General features: G+C 36.0%; 1 protein-coding gene across 1 annotated transcript in view; it reads right to left on the reverse strand.

Moving 5' to 3' along the window:
- Window positions 1-6: 6 nt before the first annotated feature.
- Window positions 7-23,528, reverse strand: part of DEUP1 (deuterosome assembly protein 1) — a 40,072-nt gene continuing 16,550 nt past the window's right edge. Inside the window, exons 7-13 of the mRNA XM_064734856.1 lie at window positions 19,562-19,716; window positions 18,805-18,910; window positions 17,007-17,204; window positions 15,943-16,029; window positions 13,244-13,443; window positions 6,740-7,040; window positions 7-534 (exon numbers count right to left, since the gene is read on the reverse strand). Of these exons, the coding sequence (XP_064590926.1) occupies window positions 364-534; window positions 6,740-7,040; window positions 13,244-13,443; window positions 15,943-16,029; window positions 17,007-17,204; window positions 18,805-18,910; window positions 19,562-19,716 (1,218 nt within the window). The 3' untranslated portion in view covers window positions 7-363. The remainder of the gene's footprint in view (window positions 535-6,739; window positions 7,041-13,243; window positions 13,444-15,942; window positions 16,030-17,006; window positions 17,205-18,804; window positions 18,911-19,561; window positions 19,717-23,528) is intronic.

The raw sequence follows: 23,528 nt of genomic DNA on the forward strand, positions 1-23,528 counted from the left end.
CAGAGAATTTCTCTTAGTTGATTCTAATTTCAAGGGAATAATTCCACTTATTAGCCCTCTGTACATTACAGAATTTAAAGTATCTTAATTTACAGTGCTCCAACAGGGTCTCTGCTGCACACAATTTAACCGTGCAAAACCCACTGGTATAATTTAGAATATGTTCAGAGTTTATTTTGTCATATACTCAAGTTACAATATACTTAAATCTGTAGGAGAATGATGATTTTCTTGAAAACTTGGTGTTACAAATACATGCTATTGGCAATGTGCCTAAATACATTAACCAGCTAGTTGCAGATTTTAGTTCTGAGAAACTCATGAGTGATTACTTGGTTTGTTTTTCTTAATTGTGTGACTGTCTTAAGTACGCCTGCTTTGCTGCATCCTGGCATATTTTTTTAGAGTATTTTCAGAATATCTTTGCAGCTCTTCAAGGTGTGAATTTAAACGTTCTTCAAATTCTCTGGCGTGTTTCTCTTCCTCTTGAAGGAACTTTTCTGCTGTTGCAAGGAAGGACATCTCAGGGGGAGACTGAGCAATGAATAGAAAATCATGGTTAGGCAAAACCAGCAAGTGCTACAACGTGTTTGCCTTATCAAATTCTACATGTGAAAAATACCTTGACCTACAGCAGCTAACAACACTCTAATGCTTTACACCTCTTCAAGAAAGCACCATTTTTAAAGGCATACATTTTTAAAGGCATCCATGTGCCTAAATGACATGGACTGAACGTTGTGTTTGATTATCTCTGATATTCATAGCATTAGGATATAGCTTGGCCATTAAAAATTTAAATATCCCACTAGACAGAATTAAACTGCTGCAGAACCTCCAAAATCTATCAACTACAGATTATGTTAGTTATTTGTATAGTGTAGACCAGGGCAGAGGATAATAATCTTTTTTGGAATGACAAAGTATAATTATCTTGGATACTGCTGATTGTCTCCTGTAATTTTAGCTCTCTGCTTCTGTGGTATGATGCTTTCTGAGGAAAGGAAGAAAACTTGTGCTCATTTCAGTACTATTAACTCCAAGCCCTGACATTCTGGAGAATGTACTAAATTTTTGTTCACTGCAAGTAATTCACTGAAAAATCTTCTTTCCATTTAATGAGCATTTAGTAGACTCAGACTGAAACCGTACCAATAATCAGCCTTTAGATGGTTGTCATGGGATGCAGAGTTCTATAAAGCAAAGGACATGTGTGAATCTTTGCTGGAACAAGTTCTAAATTTTTAAGCACCAATTTCTGTTAATTTTCTTGCTAATACCTAAGATACATTCATTGGAATATCTTTATCAAAAGAAATATGAAATAATTTTTCTTTTATGAACGATACTATGCCTATTTAAATACATTCAATGTTTTTTTGTAGAGATAAATGCAACTTTATGACACGATTTTTTTAAGATTTGACTGCAGAAAAAACTTAGTATAGGGGCTTTAATATAAAAAGAGGTAATCCTCTATTTTTATATTGTCATAAACTGGGAAAAATTATTGACATATTTAATCTTAGTTAAATAATATCTTTAATAGCTTTTGTTACTGATTAAGTTATTAATCTAGAATTTCAGCGTTTTTTTCTAGAATTTAAAAATGTTTGAAGTTCATGTGTTAGCACATCAAATAGGAATTCAAATATTCAGATGGTCTGTGGAAAAGGCCAATTATATTACATCCGTAAATTTTTACTCCAGGCTCCACTGTATCAGAATGGGGTATTCTGTATTTCCACAGAAACTAGAGACAGATTTGGACTTCAACTTTGTTGAAAACTGCTCTTTAGCAGCTTTTAAGGCTAAAAGATACTAACTAGAAAAATGCTCTAAAGCACCAATCCATTGAAACCCTTTGCAGCAGACTCTGAGATGAAATTTAGAGATTTCCTATACTAAACCCCTTTTCTTTTCAAAGTACAGAAGTGAGTGATAGCTGGAAATAAATTCAGAGTTTAATACCATCCTTCTTGAGTGAGAGAGGCTTCCTGATGTATAGGGCTCCTAAAATGAAATTCACAGAAAAAGCAGAATCTTCCTTTTCTCAGTCCCTCCAAATGAATGTTTTAAAATGATGGCAAGATAAAGTGACTTAATTTGACATGTATGAATAAAAAAACCTAAAAGTACTGGATCACTTTTTACCATAACACCTCAATCCTAGTACAAGCAAGAATAAGAAAGAACACCAATCCTCTAAACTTTAAGAAAATGGAGGGACATCACCTGCCTTTGATTTTCTTCATAAACACATGCATGATTTCCCATTCATAAATTATCACTGCTCCCATATGAAGAGTTTTTCCTGACATGCTGAATGCCATGGCTACGTGCCATTTATTCCTCCATGGGCTAGGTCACAAATACATCTCCTCATGATGTCAAGACTCGGTGACAGAATTGTTAGTACTATTTTAAATTATTTGAAGAAGGCTTTTGTATTATGGAGAATACATTGAATTTGGAGGCTTTTCCTGAAAAATCACCATGTGTTCCCCTTACTAAATACCAGAAATGAAATTGATGATTCAATGGTGAGCAAATAAAACACTTTCAGTGAGAAGCATGAGAAACTGGGAAAATCTGAATCTGAAACACAAATTTAAATCACCTAGAGAAAAATGTCATGTTAGACTTTTCCTTGTGGACTGCAGATTTACACAGGTGCCAGTCCCAGAAAATTTAAATCTAGTTAGAAAAGATTCTTAGAGATTCAGGATAACAATGCTTAGAATTACTGACTCCTCTTTGGAAACAGACTGGCCTCGCAATCAAGCCATCTTCCCAAAGTGTTAAATGTCCTTTGCTTCAACTGGTACTTTGATGTGTTTCTTCTTGAAATACACTGTAAACTCTGAAAGAGACATTTCTGAATTTCCTCAGAGTTGAGAGAAGAATGTTTATCACTTAGAATAAGCAGGTCATGGCTCCCCACAGCTCCTTACACGAGGGTCAGACATCACAGACTATGATTTTAGATAGGTCCCTAATGCATTGTTTATCATGCACTTTGAGAGATGGTTTTATCTAAGCAAGTCTAAAAGGCAACATTCCTTGTTAGCAGCATTTTGCATTCCAAGTCTCTGGTCTGTTCTTTCATTCTGTTCTCTATTGTCTTTACTTTTGGCCTCTGAGGAAGAAAAACCACAAAGAAAGGGCTTTAATCCATGTCTCAGATAAGATTCATAGTTCTTGGTTTTGAAATTCTTTTTTCTCAGATATTACTGCTTTTATGTCTTTTGGGTTTCTAACTGAAACTGGATAGGGATGGGTGCATAATAAGCTTTCCATCTAACTTGTCTGGGTAATAAGGCAAGGAAGACTCTGTATCTTCATTTCTAATGCCAGCTGATCTCATATTTCTTTGGTGTACACCAGTAATGAGAAACACTCATTTTCTGCCTCATCACTTGCTGGAAAGGAAGGAATGCACCTAACAGAGATGCATATTTCTATAGAAGAAATATGTGCTAAGTATGTCTTCTCCTTAAATAAGAACTAATGGTTAAGAATTCATTCTGGATTGCTGGGGAAGAGCCATTCAGGAAATTAGCTCTCTCAAAGAGAGAGGGACAGAACTGCCTAATTAATTTGCCTAGAGGTAATCTCTCACTTGCCCGATGAGTTGTCCCAGCATTCTTGGATGCACCTTCAGCAAGGCAGCAAGAAAGCTTTAACACGTGGGATATTTTAGCATTTACTGGTCAAATCATGAGCTGTCAAATCCCAGTGTTAGAGTCTTCTCATGTTTAGCTGCTTCTACTTTCCAGGAAAGATTTTGTAGTACCAAGAGTAGAAATTGGTCTGGCTAATTTTAGTCTCACAATGACTAAATTTGGGATGTTTTGGGAGCAGTTTCCTCTAACCCTACACTGCAATACATGTTAGGCAGCAGGTGCTGTCTTAAACGCACTTCTGCTCATATATGAAAATTAAATTTGAGATGCCTAGAAAATTGCTGAGTGACATAGGAAGATTTTTAGAGGGCCTACGTAGCTAGGAAATAGTAATACCTAGGAGTGAGAGACATGGACTACAGCATGCCTCAGGGTAGGATCAAGACTGTCAAAATAATTCCTAATGATGTCGAGGGGTAGAATTGCCACAACTTTTCACTGCAATTTATTTGTTAAGTGAATTCCCATACTAATGTTAGAAAATTTCCTAATGCCTAATTTAAATTTGAATTATTACAGCTTGTCTTGTATTTCCAAGGCTTAAATCCAGAACAAACAACTGTCTATCATCTCAAGAGAAACATGAGACACTATTTATTGGTTGATCTTTTGACTAAAAGATCAACCAATCATTTTCTGAAGTTGTTCATTTCAGAAAGAGAGCACACCCTAAAGTACTGTTTAGAGGAAAAAGTATTTCCCTAGATTTGGAAACCCTTGAAACAAGAATTTTTGGTGTTATGGGAATTTCCAGTGAATCCCAGCTGAGCTTTCTATGACTCTTTCTATACATGTCACCTCTAAGTAAGAATGTGAAAGGGCAGAGGTTGCAGTGGAACATTTACTAATCTTTGTCTGAAGATTCTTTACCAGGAGAGAAACATAAGTCACTGTCTAAGGCCCTACAGACTATTTTCTCTCTTCCCTCAATACCAAGAGTTATTTTGGTAGGTATCAGGACATCACCTGGAAATTGGATGTTTTCACTTTGTGCTACAAATATTCTTCAGAAAACTAGTGCTTGTAAGATTATCAGAAGTTTTGAACATACTGGAGATTTCACATGGGTCCTGTGTTCCACACCCCTGAAGACCTCAGAACTCAGTCAAAGAACTCTGGTTTAACATATTGTGCATTCTCCTCCCTCTTTCTCCTCACTGGAACAGCTTTGCATTTGAACACAGAACTCTGGAGTAACAGACTGTTGAATGATTTTTGCACTAAAGCTGTGGTATCCAATGTCAGCCTGAGTGATCATTTAATTTCAGTGGTCTGAACTTGTACCTGCTTCAATGCCAGAGATTTGAACCTAGACTCTGCATGAGAAATATCTCTTGCTTAACAGTTTTGTTATGTGTTTGCCCACACACCAGCTGGAAAGTCTTGGCATTGACCCTGGCCTGAGTGCCAGCTGGGAAATAGTTTCCCTGCAGCTTGCAGAAGTGTCTCAGAAGGGACATTTTTTCCAGGCTGTCTGGAAACAGAAGCTTTGTGATTTGATGTCTTTGTCTGACACTTCTGACAGAAAAGAGAAGAACTGGTGTATATCAGACTCATCTGGAAAAGTCCAAATGACTCTTCATGATTAGCAGTTTAAAGAGGAAAACTCTTAAGCCATAAGAAACCAGAAGCTGTTTACTTCAAGTTCCTGTGAAACATAAGAATATAAAATGGAAGTGAGGTCAAGTACCTGGGACAACATGGCTCTCAGTGTTCTCAGGCTACTGGAGAGCTGATGGACCACGGTCAGTGAAGGGCCACCCTGCAATCCCTGCTTCACAAGCACACCATCATTACAGTTCCTCCTATCACATTTTTTTCCCCCAGAACTGCTTCTTTATGTATTTAATAAAAATTATTACTGTTGTGTTATAATTCCTCTAAGAACAGAATTTTCAGACTTGAGTGCCTACTTGACTTGGGTTATGGTAACCTTTAGATAATAAAAACAGATACCACACCTCCCCTCCCAAAAACCAGTGAGGTTCTGGACTATGGAGATAGTTCTGCAGCAGCCACATCTCTGATGGCAAAGGCTGTGCATTTGTTTCTGAAGCGGGCAGCAGAACCGGGGTACAACAACCACAGGTACCACAGCCTGTCAATCCCCCCCAATAAATGCTGAAGTCTTCCCTCTTCTGCCTCTATAGCTTCAGCCAGAGCCCTGCAGCTGAGAATCTCTTGGTTACAAAGATCCATGCATCACAGCTGGACAGATGGAGGCCTGTAGCTCATTCCTCATTGACATTCCTAGTTTCACTGCTTACTGATAGTATGCCTTTGTGTCTTGAGGTCAGGAAAGTGCTAATTGTCAAGTGCAAAACAATAGTGGCCTGTAGTGGAGGCCTAAGGTAGAAGAGAAAATACTAATGAAGAGGTAAAATCTCAAATTTAAAGGGAGCTCTAAAGCCAAATAATTATGGAAAGATTTTCTTAAGTTGTCCTAGGCAAAGTGGGATTTGTCTCACTTGTCATGGAGGGTGATAGTCTCCAGACTATGAAGACAAAAAGAAAGAATGCTGTCCTATTCCTCTTTCACTCAAAGAAAAATAAGGATCACAGCACTTATAATTTGTTTCTTTTCAAATACAATAGCTAACATATGGAAAATAGTTGCTATGATTTTTCTGATTTCATCCATCAGTCAGAGATGTAGATCAAATAGGAACTTGATTTGTCGAGCAGCACTTAAGGCAGTAAGTTTGCAGGTATTATGGAAATACACTTGAAGCAGAGTGCTCTTGTACAGGCAATACAAAGCAAAGTGCCCCGATATAGAAGCCAATAAAATGTAGAAATCTTTCTCACAGTCACATAATGGCAGGTAATTATCACCACTGTTATTATAACAGAGGTATGGCTCAGTAGGGGATGTTTAATCTCCAGAAAAACAGCATTTCTCTTAGGATAAGGTACTTATATTTTTGCTGGGCTGGCACTCTATAAATAACAATGACAACAAGAGTGATCTAATTTTTGGCTTCTCCAAGGCTGCATTTGGTCCACAGATGGATTTTTGAGAATATATGTGTTACAGGAAAACAGTTACTTACTGATAATTTGATTTCTTCCGCATTGTAAGCAGGGCTCTGAAAGCTGCCTGTTCTGGCCACTTCAGGAAATGGCCCAGGAAGGCCCAAAGGACACCCCACTGGTGGTAAGGGAGATTTAGAATCTATTTTCTTTTCATGGCCTCTGTGAAGTGGATGAGAAGATAAAGTGCTATCACTTTTTGAACCAGTGATATTGCAGTGGCCACACAAAGCAGGAGTGCAGTGTCTGTGGTATCCACCAGCAGTGAGCACAGCAGTCTGTTGACATTCCACTTCCCATGAATCTTTATTTTGGAAGGATCTAAAAGAAAAAAAAATCTACACATGAAACTCAGTTAAAACTCTTAAGCTATCACAGCAAAGCCAAGGAATTTTCATTTTACTTGTTGACACAGTTTTGATTACTTAGCTGTTCAAACTGCTTCATGCATGAAGTTGCATGGGCACAAGATTCAGCATTACCAAATTGCAGCAATTTAGCAATTTCCGCCTAGGTTACTGTAAAACTCTCAGTGTGCTTTCTGTGTCTGCTTCAGCTGTGAATTAAACCACCCTAATTTAAACCCTTTCACTGGAGCTTAGGCTGAGGAACCTTGCCTTGGTTGGTATAACTGTGGCAGAACGAGCTTAAACACAAACTCACCTCAGGTATTGAAGATGCCAGTTCTCCTTAAGTGTTTGTTACCTATCCTTTGCTAATGGCTACCATTCCTTTTGCCAGTGGAAAAGGCTATGCAAGCACCAGAGTGAATTCACCCACACAAATAGAGGAAATAAAATGTGAAAATGCAAGAGGAGAGAAAAAACCTATTATTAGTGGTTGGATAATTAGTCAATTTTGATCTAATAGTAACTTAAACAACTATGTTCAAGTGGCTAGAATTTAGAATAAATACTTAAACAAAAATAGTACAAGAATCTTTGATTCTGCATTTTTACTGCAATGATAATTTTGCCAGTGATTTAATGGTAACACTTTGGAGATTAATATAAAAATGATTAGATTTTTAAAATGCACTCTCTGAAAAATTGTACAATAACTTTCTTTTGTAATAATAAATGAAATCTTAAAGCTTAAAAAATTATTTTAAAGCATATTATTAGGATTTTCAAAAACTCTTGTATCTCAGTGATCAGAATTGGTGTGCAAGTACATACTTCTAATAATTTGTATTTCTGTAAAGCAAAAACTGTTAGGGTTAGTAGCAACTTAAAAAAAAAGAAAGCCATATTCCTCCCATTCCCAAAATAGTTAACTGAACAATTCTGATACTGTATTGATAAAAGCAGACAATTTTGAGACTCACTTGCCCATATGCCTGCAAAATTACACTAATTTTCAATGGCATCATTCCTTGTATTACATACCAAAACATGCAAAAAACTTATTTCAGATTCTATTAATTTTATGTTACAGTATTTCTAGCTGAGATAAAAATTTGTATCGTATTGGTCTATGCTTATGATGAAATTTTAATCTTGGGAGGTAACTATTAAAACATAATAGCAGTTTGAACAGATTCTATCGTTGCAAATATCCTAAAACACTCTAGTAATCTGAAATGCAGCTATAAAAGCTTTTTAAGAGCATGTTCTCTGCCACTGAAATATAATTTAATAAATATTCAAGAGTATGCAGTGCTAGTCAGTACTTTTTTTTCTTTTTAAATAAAAAGAACTTGCCAAGTGCAGGGAAAAGACAGTGTTTTCTGCAGAAAGATCACACCATCATTTTCTAGTCTTAATTTGAATATTTGGTGTTGGGAGAGAGTGGCTGTGGAGCCTTGATGGACCTGCTTTTACAGAAGCCCTTCTGCTGGTTTTTACAGGGACAGAGTTGATTTTCTTCACAGCAGTTTGTATGGGGCTGTGCTTTGGATTTGTGCTGGAAACAGTGCTGGTAACACAGGGATGTTTTAGTCGCTGCTGAGCAGAGCTTACACAGAGCCAAGGCCTCTTCTGCTCCTCATCCCATCCCACCAGAGGGGAGGCTGGGGGTGCACAAGGAGCTGGGAGGGGACAAGCTGGGACAGCTGATCCCAGCTGACCACAGGGATATTCCAGACCATATGGGAGCAGGATCAGCAATAAAAAGCTGGGGGAAGGTTGCCTGGGCATCATGACAGGTGGTGAGCAACTGCATTGTATCACTGGGCATCACTTGTTTCATATATTCTAATTATAGCATTATTATTATTTTATTATTGTCATTTTTATTATTACTACTACCTTATTTTTATGTCCCATTAAACTGTATTTCAACATATGAATATCACTTTTTAAAAATTCCAATTCTTTCCTTGTGAGTGGGGGAATGAGAAAGTGACTGTGTGCTGTTTACCTGCCAGGTTAAACCACAACAGCCCTAAACCAGGAAACTGAGTATTCAGCACAGGGACTGTGCAGAACAACTCAGAGAACTAATGAAGAAAATATTTTTTTCTCTGATCATAAAATAAGCTGTGATTAAGATAATCTGAATGCTATGGCAATGGAAATTATATGCATGATGCTGTATTACTGTTTTGTTACTGTAATTTTAGTTTTACTCTAATAATAATAGTATTATTATACATGCTAACATAAAACTCTCTCAGACTATTCACTGAACTTTCCAGATTTCTAAAGCACCTAAAATGTTTACCTTTGTGGATGCAGAGTTTTCTCCTTTCTCTCATGCTTTTCTTTACATATATATTCTGCTCTTTGGGCACAGGAGAATACTTTTTTTCTTTATTTTTCTCCCTATTTTAAAGTCAATTCCATCTATAGTGTGGATGAAGGGCACTGTGAAAAAAAACCTGCCATAACTGAAGATAGATGGCATGAATAATAAAATCACAGGTTTTTTTTTTAAATCTCATGTTCTGACCTTTTGGGAAGTAATTTTCTCTCTAAACCCATAGTAAAGTCTGTGTGATCTGTGTTTTTTTTTCCTGCCAGAACTGCTTCTTTATGTATTTAATAAAAATTATTACTGTTGTGTTACCATTATTCCTCTAAGAACAGAATTTTCAGACTTGAGTGCCTACTTGACTTGGGTTATGGTAACCTTTAGATAATCAAAACAGATACCACACCTCCCCTCCCCCCCAAAAAAGTAAAAAAATTAAAAAAGGACTGATTTTTTAAAAGGAACTCCCATTCTCCCATTCCTAGTGTAGTCCATAGGGTTGCTGGGGCTGCTTGGTATTTTGGAAAAACATGACACCTACATTGAGGTAATTTCACAGGGATACTGGGCCTTTACTCTGGATGGTTTCCACAGTTCTACCAGTTCATGTGCAAAATAATATCGAAGAACACAGATCTGCTTTAAATACAATCTGTGCATTTGTGAAAAGCTGTCCATTTGTTAACACTACCAATGCAAATACACTATTTCTGCAGCTGAACAACTTATGCTTTTGGTGGGATTAGTCATAGAGTATTTAACATGTACACATGCCACACAAATAATATCACTGTTGACATGGTGAAATAGGGGACAAGCAGTGAAATAACAGTGTTCTCACAAAGGAAATTTAAACAGGATCTACTTTTCCTGACTCATACATAAAATCTGCCTGGTCCCTGTGCGGTCAATGAATTCAGTGATGCAAAAACCCCAAATCCCTTACTCAGCTTTGCTGGTTGACATGAGCAGTGTTGAGAAAGAAAACTACTGATCTTTAATGGCCAGAATGTCTTCAAGAATTTGTGTTGTTGCTTTAACCTGGCAAGTATAACAGCTAGCTTGATTTTAAAATGGATAAAAAGCCTTTTCCTGAAGATTTGTGTTCACTGCTTCCACTTTATCTATTGCAGTTACTGATACAGTGGTGTGACTAAGAGTTGTATGATCTCCAAAAACCTCCTGAACACAGATACTCACTGTAAACACACATCCATTAAGTGATCCCCAGCTATCTTAGCAGGCATTAAGCCTTAGAATTTACCCTTCACTTTCCTCACATGATGGAAGTGCACTTTGGCTTGATCAGTTACCTTTCTTGTACATATTTTTATGCTAAATAAATAACTTTTCATTTCATAACTCACAGGTATGTTTTAATTTTGGAAGAAACAAACTGAACATATCAGCTTCATCAGAGTGTTCTCTTTGACCATGCACAAATTTAAATCAACTGCATATGATCAGGGTCTAAGCAAAGGATTGAAATCTTGAGAGTGGGGAAAGCTTATGTAAATGGCAATTAGAAGTAAGATAATTACATAAGAAAAAAGTAATTAAATAAGGTGGTTATAGGTAGAATGTGGGCACAGTCCCTTTTTAGCAAAAAGATGCTATTTCTGCATATTTTACTTTCTAATATTTAGAAATTTACTGTATACTGAAAGAAAGAAGAAATCATTCTGGTTTTGGATTGCCAGTATAACTTCCTGCAATTTCCTGTGTTTTCTCTAGAGGTCTCCTCCCTAAGACACGATGGTGCCCGTACCCAGGATTCCACTACTGACTGAGACACAACTGAAAATTATTGTAGAATACACACCTGCCCCTTGCACAAACACCATGTTTTCTAATTTTTTACCATATAAAAAAAGTATTTTGTGCCCTTTCTCCAGTGCCATAATTACCATGGAAACAGAACTGCAAATTAAACCAGAAATAACAGGGTTTATGCTCAGAATAAAATAAACATATCCCAGATTTTAACTTAACCAACATCAACTTCCTAGTTTATCTGCATACATCTGATGGTTGAAAATTTAATTTTAGTTTTCTGGAAAAATTTTAGTTTTCTGAGGTAGTTTCCTGCTTGGGAACCGAGAACTTATAGTACAGAGAGGGCCCAATCATAAAAACACTGGCTGCACAGTACATGTCAAATTTGCACGGTTTAAAATCTGTGTATTTATTTATCTGAATAGCTTTACATTTAGGAATTATAATGAATGATTTAGATCCTGAAATCTAGGCTCAATATATCTGTTTCATTATATTAGCTACAATAATAATAATAATTTATATTGTGTTCAGTAGTCTGGCTGCAATTTCTGTTGTGAGAAAGGTCAAATCTCACAGGTGTCTCTCTCACAGTTTTGATTGATCTTCCAACAGCTATGAAATCACAGTCCTGCAAATTACATGCATAATTCTATTGTATCAAATATTTATGTTCTCATAAATTAAATTTCACGGTCTCTTATGTACAGCAAGTGTAAATCCTGAGAAGATGGGGAGAAAAAAGTCTTATTTTTTCCTCACTTTAGAGGAGTTAAAGCATGAGCAAAAATGGCACTGACCAATTTAGTTCAGTTATGAGACCTACTGGTGCAGAATAATCTGTATCTTGATTTACAAGTATTTGTTTCACCAACAGCTTCAACATAATTTCAAACTTCATAGGAAATCAGCCATACCTGCCACTTCCAAAGATGGGTGTATCTGTATGTATATATATTCATGCATTCTGTATATGCATACATATATATATATATATATATACATATATCTATTTATTTTTATATACACATGAATGCTATCTCCAACACTCTTTAAAAAGAAATTTTAGGCTATGGAGCTACATTTACTGGGTTGCTGCTCTATTTTGCAGAAAGAAAATATTTTTAAATTTTGCCAAAACCTAAATGTTTGAGTTTGAAATCTTAACATGTTCAATTTTGGCTCCAACTATTTCAGCTTTACTTCACAGAACTGTTTCATGTTAGTGCTATCAGGTCAGTTCTTTATTACAAATAATCAGTATATTTAGCTTCCTATTAATTTTATTTTCCTGTACTGTGAAATATTGTTTAGCAGGGTGTTGTTTTTTGTTGTTTTTTTTTTTTTTTAATTGCAATGGCATGATTATAATATGTTTGAAGGTAATTCATTGGCTCACTGAATACAGGTAAATAAGAAGAAAGTCATCACTACAATGCTTTCTATGAGTCTGAATATTCTCATTATTTTTCCCTAACAAGGAGTTTATTGTAGTAATGACTTACTCAGAGCATCTGAAATTACGTTTCAGTTCAAAATCAGGTCACCCAAGAACACTGAAACCAGACAAGGCATTAAAATACATTTAATGAAACTTCCAACAAATGAAACTGGAGGACACAAAGCTTTTCAGCAGGGCCTATAGTTCAAACTGCTTATTAAGAAAACCTCCTGTCGAGAAGTTTACGCTCATGTTGATTTTTCTAGCCTTTCCTTGTCTTGTGTTTATTTGGTAGTAAAAAATACAGTTTGCTCCATCTTGCAAAACCTGGAACTGAGAATAGCTTGAGCAGCACATAAAAAGTTTTAAAGTTTCATGTGATAAATACTAAAACAGATATTAAACATTTCTGGGACTTCATTTACTGCCAATTTCCATTAGCCATGCAGAAAAATGCAGGAAGCCCTTACAAACATACTAACTAGATCTGATAGTTATATCAGAGGGATGTTCTCAATGAACAGAAACAGCAAAAAACTTGACAGTTTGGCCCAGTCAGACCTTCCAAAACACTTACAAGAAGTTTCATAAATGTGTACAATCTAAATATTACCTCTCTTCCTTTTCTTGCATCTTTGAATGGGTTTGGCAGCTGTGCTCTGTTTCTCTGCACGCATCCATGCAACTCAGTATAGATGTTCCTGTGTCATTTTGTGGTTTAACAAGGCTATTTTGTAGTCTTAAATTCTCATGCTTCATTTTGTGAACAGAAGCTGTGAAATTTCCATGTTCTTTGTTACATAAATCTATACACTGTGAAAGGAGATAATACCATCATTAAGTAGTTATTTTTTCCACAGTAAATGGGTATATTTTTAACAAGCAAACACAAAACAACGTTCTATGCTAAAGAAAAGACCTAGCTACCATATATAATCATGCAACATTTAGGGCAAACCAAGAGAATTGCCTCCAGAAAAAAAAAATCACAGTAGATAAATAGAAAAGAAGGGATAACAGCCTCTATAACACAATAAAACAAATTAAAATTTCTCAGCAAACATGCATTCAAAATATTATTGTTGTAAATTTATCATTTGCTTTGTAAAACTGATGACATTAACAGCTATAGCTGCAGACTCTACTGCTCCCTCTAGTAACAATTCCTCCAAAAATAACAAGCAAAATTATAGGAGTTCATTACTACACTAGACACAGAGTATGTGTACAGGCACAATTTAATATGTGTGTTGAGACAGTCACCTTCAGTTTCAGATGCAGTGAGTAAAGCCACATCAGCCCAGTGCTCTCTGTCCTTGTCACTAAACCCGGCTGCCCAGCTGGGTTAGCCCACACGGTGTGCAAGGCAAAATACTGAAAGTGCAAGCCACAGGTGCATTGTGATCAGGGGCTGAAGAGCCCCATCCACCAGGATATCAAGAAGGGAAGATGGAGATTAGCTCTGGAAGTTGTCTAGCCAGGCTACTCTGTTCCTTTTTTCCTATCACTTAATCCACAAAGCCTGTGCTGCACACCTGAGCCAGCTATTTTGGAACTATCTCTCTGCAGAGTACTGCACTGCATTGTGTAATATATTTGCAATAACAGTATGCTGTCATCACCAGGAAATTTTCAAACGGTTTATCAGATTACATACAAAAGACTAAAACCCCTCGCATTTCATTAACTTGTGCTTTCATATATTCCTAGATCTACCTTATTCTCTGGGAACTCAGTAACTCTTTACAGATTTGGTTCTTTGTACACTGCTGGCACAACTGTGCTCCTGCATTTGAAAGCTTGTCTATTCCTTGCACTGATTTGATGCCATCTCTTCCTGTGAACCTTGCCTTCCTCAGTTTTAGGGTGAATTTATGAGCCAAGCTGGCATGGAAATGCCAGAAGGTATAATAAAATTTAATATTTTGTGCAACTATGGGGGAGCAGGGGTTCAGCTATGTCTCACAAGTGGGAGGAGTGGCAGAACCGAGGGAGAAGGAGAGCACTAAGTCATCCTACCACTAATAGCTCTAGAATCAGCAGTAAAGTTATAATGGCATGAACCCCAAAACTGAGCTGGCCCAGCTACATTGCTTTTGACATCTCAACCCTGACAGTAACCCTGCCTGATGATGCATTACACCATACTGACTTAGGCTGGCACTGGTCTGAGAGGTCTGTGTAGTGCTGCACTGTACAGCACAAACATGTCCATAAAAATCTCTCCAATCCCTGGAATCTTAATATCAAATACACCACAATCTAACGTTTAGATCCTCACAATACATTAGTAAAGCAGCAAAGAATTTTTAAGTCCACAAATCTACTGAAACATGTATTGGCCTTGGTAATGCGTAGTAACTTGATTTTACTGTTAAAATATAACAAACATGTGATGTCTCCAAGGACCCTTGTCAGACAGCTCTTCTCAATCTTCAAGAAAAGTGTCACTGCAGAGAAGAGTTAGACATGCACACACACACATCCATCTGTGCTTCCACAATAATAAATCAAATATACACACACAGATACCCATAATAGTGTATATGTATGTGTAGGTAAGACATCACTGATGGACATCCATGCTGTTTTAAGGGTGTGGGTAAATGTAACATTCTTTCATGACAATTCACAGGCTACAAATCCCGCCAAAATGTATTTATATCAGTATTTCCAAACAACATTCCAGTGTTGTTTGTGATACAGTAACTGCAGATGTTCTGTAAGAAGGGGATCTTTTGAAGCTTTTTGTGGAAAACGGCCTATATACTATTTATTATACCTTCACAAACCATAGTTCTAGATAATCTTATGGCACACTTTTTATCAATTAAATTTTAAAGCCCTGCTGTTTGGAGAGATATAAATACTAGACTCTGAAAATAAGCTGGGTGGGAGCAAAATGTGTCAGTTTTTTACACTGCTATTTAAATACCATGTGAACAAAGGGGTAAGATATTAAAAAAGGGGCATATTTTTGTCTGTGAGAATGATGACTGTTTAAACTTAAATAAGTGGTATCACTTACAAAAAAAAGCAGCTCCCGGAAATTGTTTAATGTCTAGACAATTACTGAAAAATTTAACTTACTTGTAGTTTAATACAATTAAGGTAAAAATTACTCCTAGCTATACTCATCTTCAGCCTGTGTGTGAATACCACTTGGTTTTGATTATGTTGCATACCTGATATTTATTTTTTTTTATGTAATGTATGCAAGCCAGAAATCTCTAAATCTGCCATGATGTTAATCTGCATTTACAATAAATATAAGCAACTATTCCACATACTTCAGAGATTATAAAAATTTACCATGCAACTTTCACATTCCTGGTTTTCCATCATTTCTTTTAGATGTGTGTTTTCAGATTTGATAACTTGGTAATGGAATTCCAACAACTAGGAAAAGATTAAGATCTTAGTTAAATACAAGAATATTACTCTCAACTGAAATAACACTGAGTATAGATATATTTAAGCTTAATTTTACAAAATGTGCATTAGTAACTACAAAACTTACTATAATATTTTCAAATCTAACAATGTCAAAGTAGGAAGAAGTATTAAACCATCTATAAAAGAATACAATACATCTGAATTTATTTACCTTTTTGAAAGAAGTAATGACTTAGCAAAACAAGCTCACATGGAGTTACTACATAGAAAGAGGACAGATTTTACAGGCCACTGAAACTAGATGAAATCCTATTCATGACATCTAGGAATTATATCTATTCTTTTATTGATACAGAAATACCTGGTAAAGAGTGCCACACAAGAGGAGATATCTCTCATTTTCCCCAAACACTAACTTTACTATTGTCAAAAGTATTACTTCAATCACAGTTTTCCACATGTAGTGACCCTCTCAGAAAACACAGAGATACCCAGAAACCTCTAATACTGATGATTTTTTTGTTTTATAAACTAAGTAATGAAGCTGACAATTTTTTTTAAAACAAAAATTTTTCATTGAAATCCCCACTAGTATCTTACAGTTTCCAGCTATAAAATTACTAGAATTTTCTATGCAGATTTGTACCATTCTTCAAAAAGCTTTGGAAAACACTGAAAAACTAGAAACTTAAAGCATATGTAATAACAACAAACTGGAAGTTTTCAAGATCTTTTGCATGTTAAAATGACAACTAGATGTGATGGTCAGAATGAATTTCTATTTGGAGGTATAGTTGACATTTACTGGTGATTTCTTGTTCCAGCATCAATTTGGCTGCTTTTGTAATACTTCACAGATATTACAGCACCACTGATAAAAACTACAGGAAGAAATGGGATGTCTTTTTTTCCACAGATAATAAATGTCATTATCAATAGTGGAGTAAAATGATGTGGGCTGCTTTTGCCTACTTGCATACCTGCTGTTTTGTTAACAATTTGTGTTTTGTCTCTAATTCCATTTTTAACTGTCTTTCCAGAAGAGTAGCTTTCTCCATGATAGTTGCTATAGTGATCTCCTTCTGATGAAGCTCCTCTGTCAGGTCAGAGATTTCTGTCTTCATTCTTTCCTGCTCAGAGCAATGGGACTGCTCCTCTCGATAAACATGGTTTCTTATCTGTAGAAAATACATTTCAAAAAGAAAAAATGCTGTGCAGTAAATACGATTGCATCATTTGCTACTTATCAGTGACTTTTTCTGCTGTTGCTTCCAAGACACCAACTCTTCTAACTGAACAAGAGATTCTGAAATTGTAAAATAAAATGTCTTTGGAAGTCAGTGCCCAGAGCTTTGTTTATTTTACATATTTTCTCACTTCTCTTGTACATTAATTTGCTATTTAATATTAGAAATGAACAAAGTACAATACACTTCAGTTAACCTTTTAAAAGAAAGTAATAAAAATCATGCATAGAATTAGAATTCATGGTAAAGAATACCCAGGAAAATATCCATTCAATAAATTTAAGTATGATTTAGTTATAATGCACTTAAGTTTTGAAAAAGTTTGATGAAGCTTAAATTAACTTAGAAGCAACATAAATCAATCAATCTAGAGGTTCTTTAATAAGAAACTATGTTAGAAATAAAGGGGATAGATGGAAAATCATTTTATGAGAATTTTTCCTGCCATTATACGTAAAAATTTAAGGTGAAACTTTCTTCAATACTTCCTGTGCAGAGTTCTGCAAAGTATCAACACAAAAATTGTTTTCCTAATCTTTCTACTATAACCAACAATTTAGTACTGACAGGTTTTTTTATTGTATAAGAAACAGAACAACAAAACCCAGCACAGCAACCTTTGAAAACATTTTACCAACTTTTTGCAGTACTATACACGAGTAACAGATTGCATTCCGATTTTATTTATGCAAACAGCACACAAATATTAGAATTAAAAAAAAATAGATAAAGATGCAAAAAACCTAAGAGCTAGATCATGACTGTCATGCCAAAACTGATGAACCCAAGTCAGATGCATCCAAACAGTGACATTCTAAAACCACTTGGTAAGCATTCCTGTAATTTGCTATAGGTGGCAGAGTGATTGGACCCTTCCAATCTAACAATTCTGTGATTTTGCTTACATTGCTGCTTGGCAAAACCACAACATGCTTGTTGTTTTGTAGGATGTGTTCTGAGCATCCTCTACTCCCAAAGTATTTCAGCCTGCCAAGCCAAACCCTGCTCCACAGTGCCATGCCACTGCTGCTCGCTCACAGCCCCTCTGAAATGTGCAATGCAATGTGATGCACAGCTCCAAGGAGAGAGCTCTGCCCTACACTGTGCAGCAGGGACCTGGGTCAGCTCAGCCCTGTGTGAGCACCTGCCACAGCAACTTGTATCAGCTGATCTGTTTGCATATCCCACCTCTGAGACCACCTGCAAATTACAGCTTAGCTCTACAGGTCACCAATTAATCGGAGCTTTGGAGGCTTTCTTAGTTGCATGTTATCTGAACCACAATAATGTGTAGGCATGGTCTCTCCCATTATTTCAATGGAGTAGCCAGGCACAGAAGCAGAATGTCAGTTTTACAGCTACACAACTAAATGCAACCATATACGAAATCTTTTTCATATGAAAAACTTCAAGCTCTCCAGTACCAACAATGCATCCTCCTGTTCTCTACCATACATGCACATACCCTAGCTCAGTACCCCCTCCTAAAAATCCTATACTGCAGTTAAGATCCGGAAATGATATGAAATACCTTGTTCAGGTCTTCTTCTTGGCATTCATGACTTTCTGCAAACAGCAATAACTCAGGGTTTTTATTTTCTAGTTGCTCAGTAAGCTGAACATGAGATGATTGATGCCTTTAGGTAAGAAATAAACAAAACATGAAACAACTAGAACATTCCATACTCTTCACCTTGTAGTATCCTCTCCACAGTGTAAAACTGTGGAACATCTGCTTGCTGATGAAAAAAATACCCCCAAACATAACCAACATTTGGCCTACACCAGGCTGGATTTTGGGAGATGTCTAGGAATCAAGGACAATACAACTACGTGCAGAAAGACTCCTGAAAACTCTTATAGACTGGTATTTCATATAATTTGAAATGGCTACAGCAGATTAGATAAGCCATAAAACCATTATGATTTTATTAAAAGGAAGTTAGGGAGATCTCAACTGCATTGTTTCCAAGTGTTTTAATGCTGAGAAAACGAAAGACTGTAAAGATATAGGCAGAAATATCTGAAATGCATTGATTTGTAAAAATCTAGGCATCCTTAAATCTTTTTAACAGAGCCTGCATCTGCCTGAAATTGTCTGTTATAATTGTCAATGAATTTCTATTGCCTGAAATTGTCTGATATAATTGTCAATGAAAACATCCAGTCTAAAATTCAGAAGCTGACATTTGAATACAGAGTATCTTTTCAAAGAGACTTAATTTAAAACAAATGTAGGAAAAAAGTCATTAGCTCAGAACTACTTGTTAATTTAAAAAGGTCTTCACCCTCCGTATTTTATTTGAATTTCCTGTATATCTTTATACTCTTTGATTTTCAGTAATTCTGTATACAGCTTTTGGCATTCCAGTTGTATCCTTCTCCAGAGACCATCCCTTGAGTGAAGCTCATTTCTCATGTCTGAGATATCTGCCTCCATGTTCTAAAGAAACAAGCAAACACACAAACAGTTAAATTAAATTAGACAGCTTAAAATGCTGGTTTTTAATACATCATATTCAATACCTGTACATACATGATCTTAATTTCAGAAAAACATATTGCTTCCATGTCAGTTCCTCTCATCTAAAAATCAGATTCTGAATATTCTTTAGCCCTTGCAATGTTCCAATGAATCTGCTTCTAAAATTATCATAGGAAACATAATTCAGAAGTTCTTTATTGTACTAAATGCATCAAAAATATACAGCTTGGTTGTTTTAGCAGGTTCTGCATCCTGGAACATGTTTCACATGCCAGAATTGGTGCTATAAGTGGCTTCCATTCTTCATTTCCAAATTTATAAACTTTAGAAACTACAAGGCTGCACAAATCTTCTTAAAAACTAGCTCCATCTGCATGGAGTTAATTGCTTATTTAAATGAACACCACAAAATTTTCAAACAATCAAAAAAAGATTTTTCTTAGGGACTTGACAAACCTTATTCTGTTTTATCTTTTATTTCTGATTGATCATGTGTTAGACAACCTGAAGACACATGCTACATGTGGCATGATAAAACATGAATTCCAAAAAATATCAGAATTTCACAAAAATGTACTAAGTATAAGAAAGAAAACATACTAAGTATAAGAAAACATACTAAGTATAAGAAATTGGAAATATAACCCACAAATAACAAAAGTAACAATAACAATCAGTGCTTGCAATAGTAATATCCGGAGAATATGTATTGCTTCTCACCTAAGATTCTAAAGCATGTTTCAGATTAAAAAAAAAAAAAATTATTCTAAGGATACTGATCCTTTACCTTTCAAACTATTACACTAAAAACATTCACATTTTTCATAATTTCTTCATTTTATTTCAACATAGCTTCCATCTTTAAGAGCAAAAATAAAGCCTTTAAAATTTCAAAAGAGAAGTGGATTCCAGGAACTGCACTGCAAGGAGGAACTTCAAAGGTTTATTTCCCCTAGAGGCTCCTATGAGAATGACCCTCCTCCCAAGAAGCCTGTGGTCTTCCTCAAGCTGAAAGGGTTGCTGAAGACAGATATTGAAGTGCCTTTGCATTTCTTTGAGGTTTTTTTTTTTTTTGGGAGGGCTGCATATATGGACTCATTAATCGTATCCTTTGTTACATTAAGACCAAGAGCGCTTTTTGAAACACCAAAATGCAATTCTGGGTATATTCAAGTGAAATAAAGCTTAATAAACTGTTAAAGTTGTTGGTAAGACTTGCTTATTCTCTTCATGACTCCAACATTCAAGAAACAGCCACAATTGCTTTATAACACATGAACTTGGGAGATGGTTACCCATCTGACTTCATTCTAGGGTGGATAAGGGAAATGAATTCCACACAATTGTGTGGCAGAAGTCATATTTTCTGTGGCAGACTGCAGTCAGCACACATATTTACATAAATTTTATTTTCCTGTGAATTAAAATAGTAGCAGGAACAACAGTAGTCACAGGAGCAGCTGCAATAATAATTGAAACAGAACTTCAGGTCAAGAGTTTCACAGTTTCACATATCAGTTAAAAAAAATTAAATATGCATCACTTATTATTTTAGAAAATATCTACTGCATCTGGTTAAAATGAAAATTAATTTTGAAGCAGAAAACTTTAGTATTTGTTTAGAAAATATCTCATATAGTGAGTCTATTTCAAGTTGAAAAAATAATTAAATCTTTTCTTTCCTTCTGTGAAAAGTTTTGCTTCTACTAGCTTGCCAATCAAAACAAAGTCCCAAAAATTTCCTGATCAGCTCTTGTTCTGATTCTTCTCAAAGCTGTTTGTGGTGGGCTGACCCTGACTGGATGCCAGGTACCCACCACAGCCACACTGTCACTGCCTTTCCCAGCTGGACAGGGCAGAGAAGCAAGAGAAATGCTCTTTGTTTGTTTCTGGAGAGAATGACAGGGAGAGATCACTCACCAGTCACTGCCAAGGGAGAACAGACTCACCTCAGAGAAATTAACTTATTCCTAATCAAATTAGACCGGGTTAATGAGAAATAAAAACTAAATCTTAGAACACCTTCTCCTCATGTCTCCTTTCTTCCCAGGCTCACCTTCACTCCTCAGTTCTCTATCTCATCCCCTCCAGTGCTCTGTCAGACATGGGGGAAGCTTCTAGTACCTTCTCACAGAAGCCATCCCTGGAGTGCCCCCATTACCAAAATCTTCCCAACACAAACCCAATACACTATTCAACCTTTGAAATATAATTATATGGTGTATTTTTACATAAATTAGTATCCAGAAGCTGACTTAATGCTGACTTTTCAAGAACCAAGACCCTTGTGTGATATTTTCAGGTTACCTCTCATGTTATGCCTGCAGATAAGTTTTTCAGATAATTCACAGGGTAGAGAAACAGACTGCAGTCTCCATTTAGATCTTTTAAACTTTGCGTTTTCTGTAAAGTCAACAAACTGCTCTTCCATACATTTCACTTTATTATTTGCTAATTAATAGTACAAGTGAAACAATTAGAAGCACACTGAAATGATCATAGGCATAAAGGAATATATGAGGCTCAATGTTTCTTGCTTTCATTGCCATCAGAGTTCTCCACACCAATATTTCCATCTACTCCTTCCTCTGCTACCTATATCATATCCAACTATTGCCATCCTCCACCTAATTCTCCTTCACATAAACCCGCTTACTTTTTCTGGCTGACAACGGGCCTTGTAATTTCTTCTTTCTCATGCAGGCATTCCTAAAAAATATTTTCCCTGAGCTACTCCTTTTCATCAAACATTGACATCAGTGTTTCCCTTATGCAGCTATTTCCAAATGCAGCTTTTCTAACTAACATAACAGCATTCCACACCACCAACACAGTTATTCTGCAACTTTCTGCCCTTCAGATGACACTGTTATGTACATCCAGCTCCACTTCTACTTAAAGTGTTTTCAAGCTTCCTACAGCTCCTGAACTCTCTTGAACACATGATTCCAAAATTCCTCCTGCTTGAAGATTTTCTCCAAGGTGATGGCACAATCTCTCCACCATACAGCTTGTATCCACTCACTCCGACTGCCACGATTTGTTCCACTGCATATTCTAGTCCCACTGATGGCAGCCTTGATGGCAGCCTTTGTTACAGGCCCCAAAACAGAAGTTTTGCTTGCACACTGATAAGTTGTGCACAGGCAAAAGACTCAATGAACTAATGTGCAAATGGCATGTATAAACTTGGCTCTTCTGAACAACACAATCTGAAATTAACCTCTGCCACATATATGCTAATTTCTATAAAGTATATTGCATATGCTGTTAGCACTCTGTGAGACTATCTGTAAACAGAAACAAATCTTTCTCCAAAAAGACTTGAAGTTACTATATACCATTCAGTATATTACTGAACCTAGAAGTGCTTAAATAAATAAGCAAAAGCATAACTGATATATGTCACTAGAAAAAAAATCAACAGGAATCTCATTCCTGATGTGTTTCAAACAAAGATAATAAAAAGATTGTAAAGATCTTGTACTATCTCAATCTTGTCAAAACTCATATACCATGACCAAAAGAAGAGGAGCAAATGACTGCCTTCATAGATCAGTGCTATGCTGAAAAACAGTGAACTAGGGATAAAATCTGATGGTTATTTACAATAGCCAGAAATGTAATTTTTTTTTAAATTGACTGCATAATCTCATTTCAAAACAAACAAAATATACCATACATGTTTGTATATACTTATTTACTAGTTATATGGTGCAATGAACAGAAAAGTGTAAATCAGATAAAGAGATTTTACAGAAGTCATTTAT

Source organism: Zonotrichia leucophrys, chromosome 1, assembly GCF_028769735.1.
Source record: "Zonotrichia leucophrys gambelii isolate GWCS_2022_RI chromosome 1, RI_Zleu_2.0, whole genome shotgun sequence".
Lineage (NCBI taxonomy): Eukaryota > Metazoa > Chordata > Aves > Passeriformes > Passerellidae > Zonotrichia > Zonotrichia leucophrys.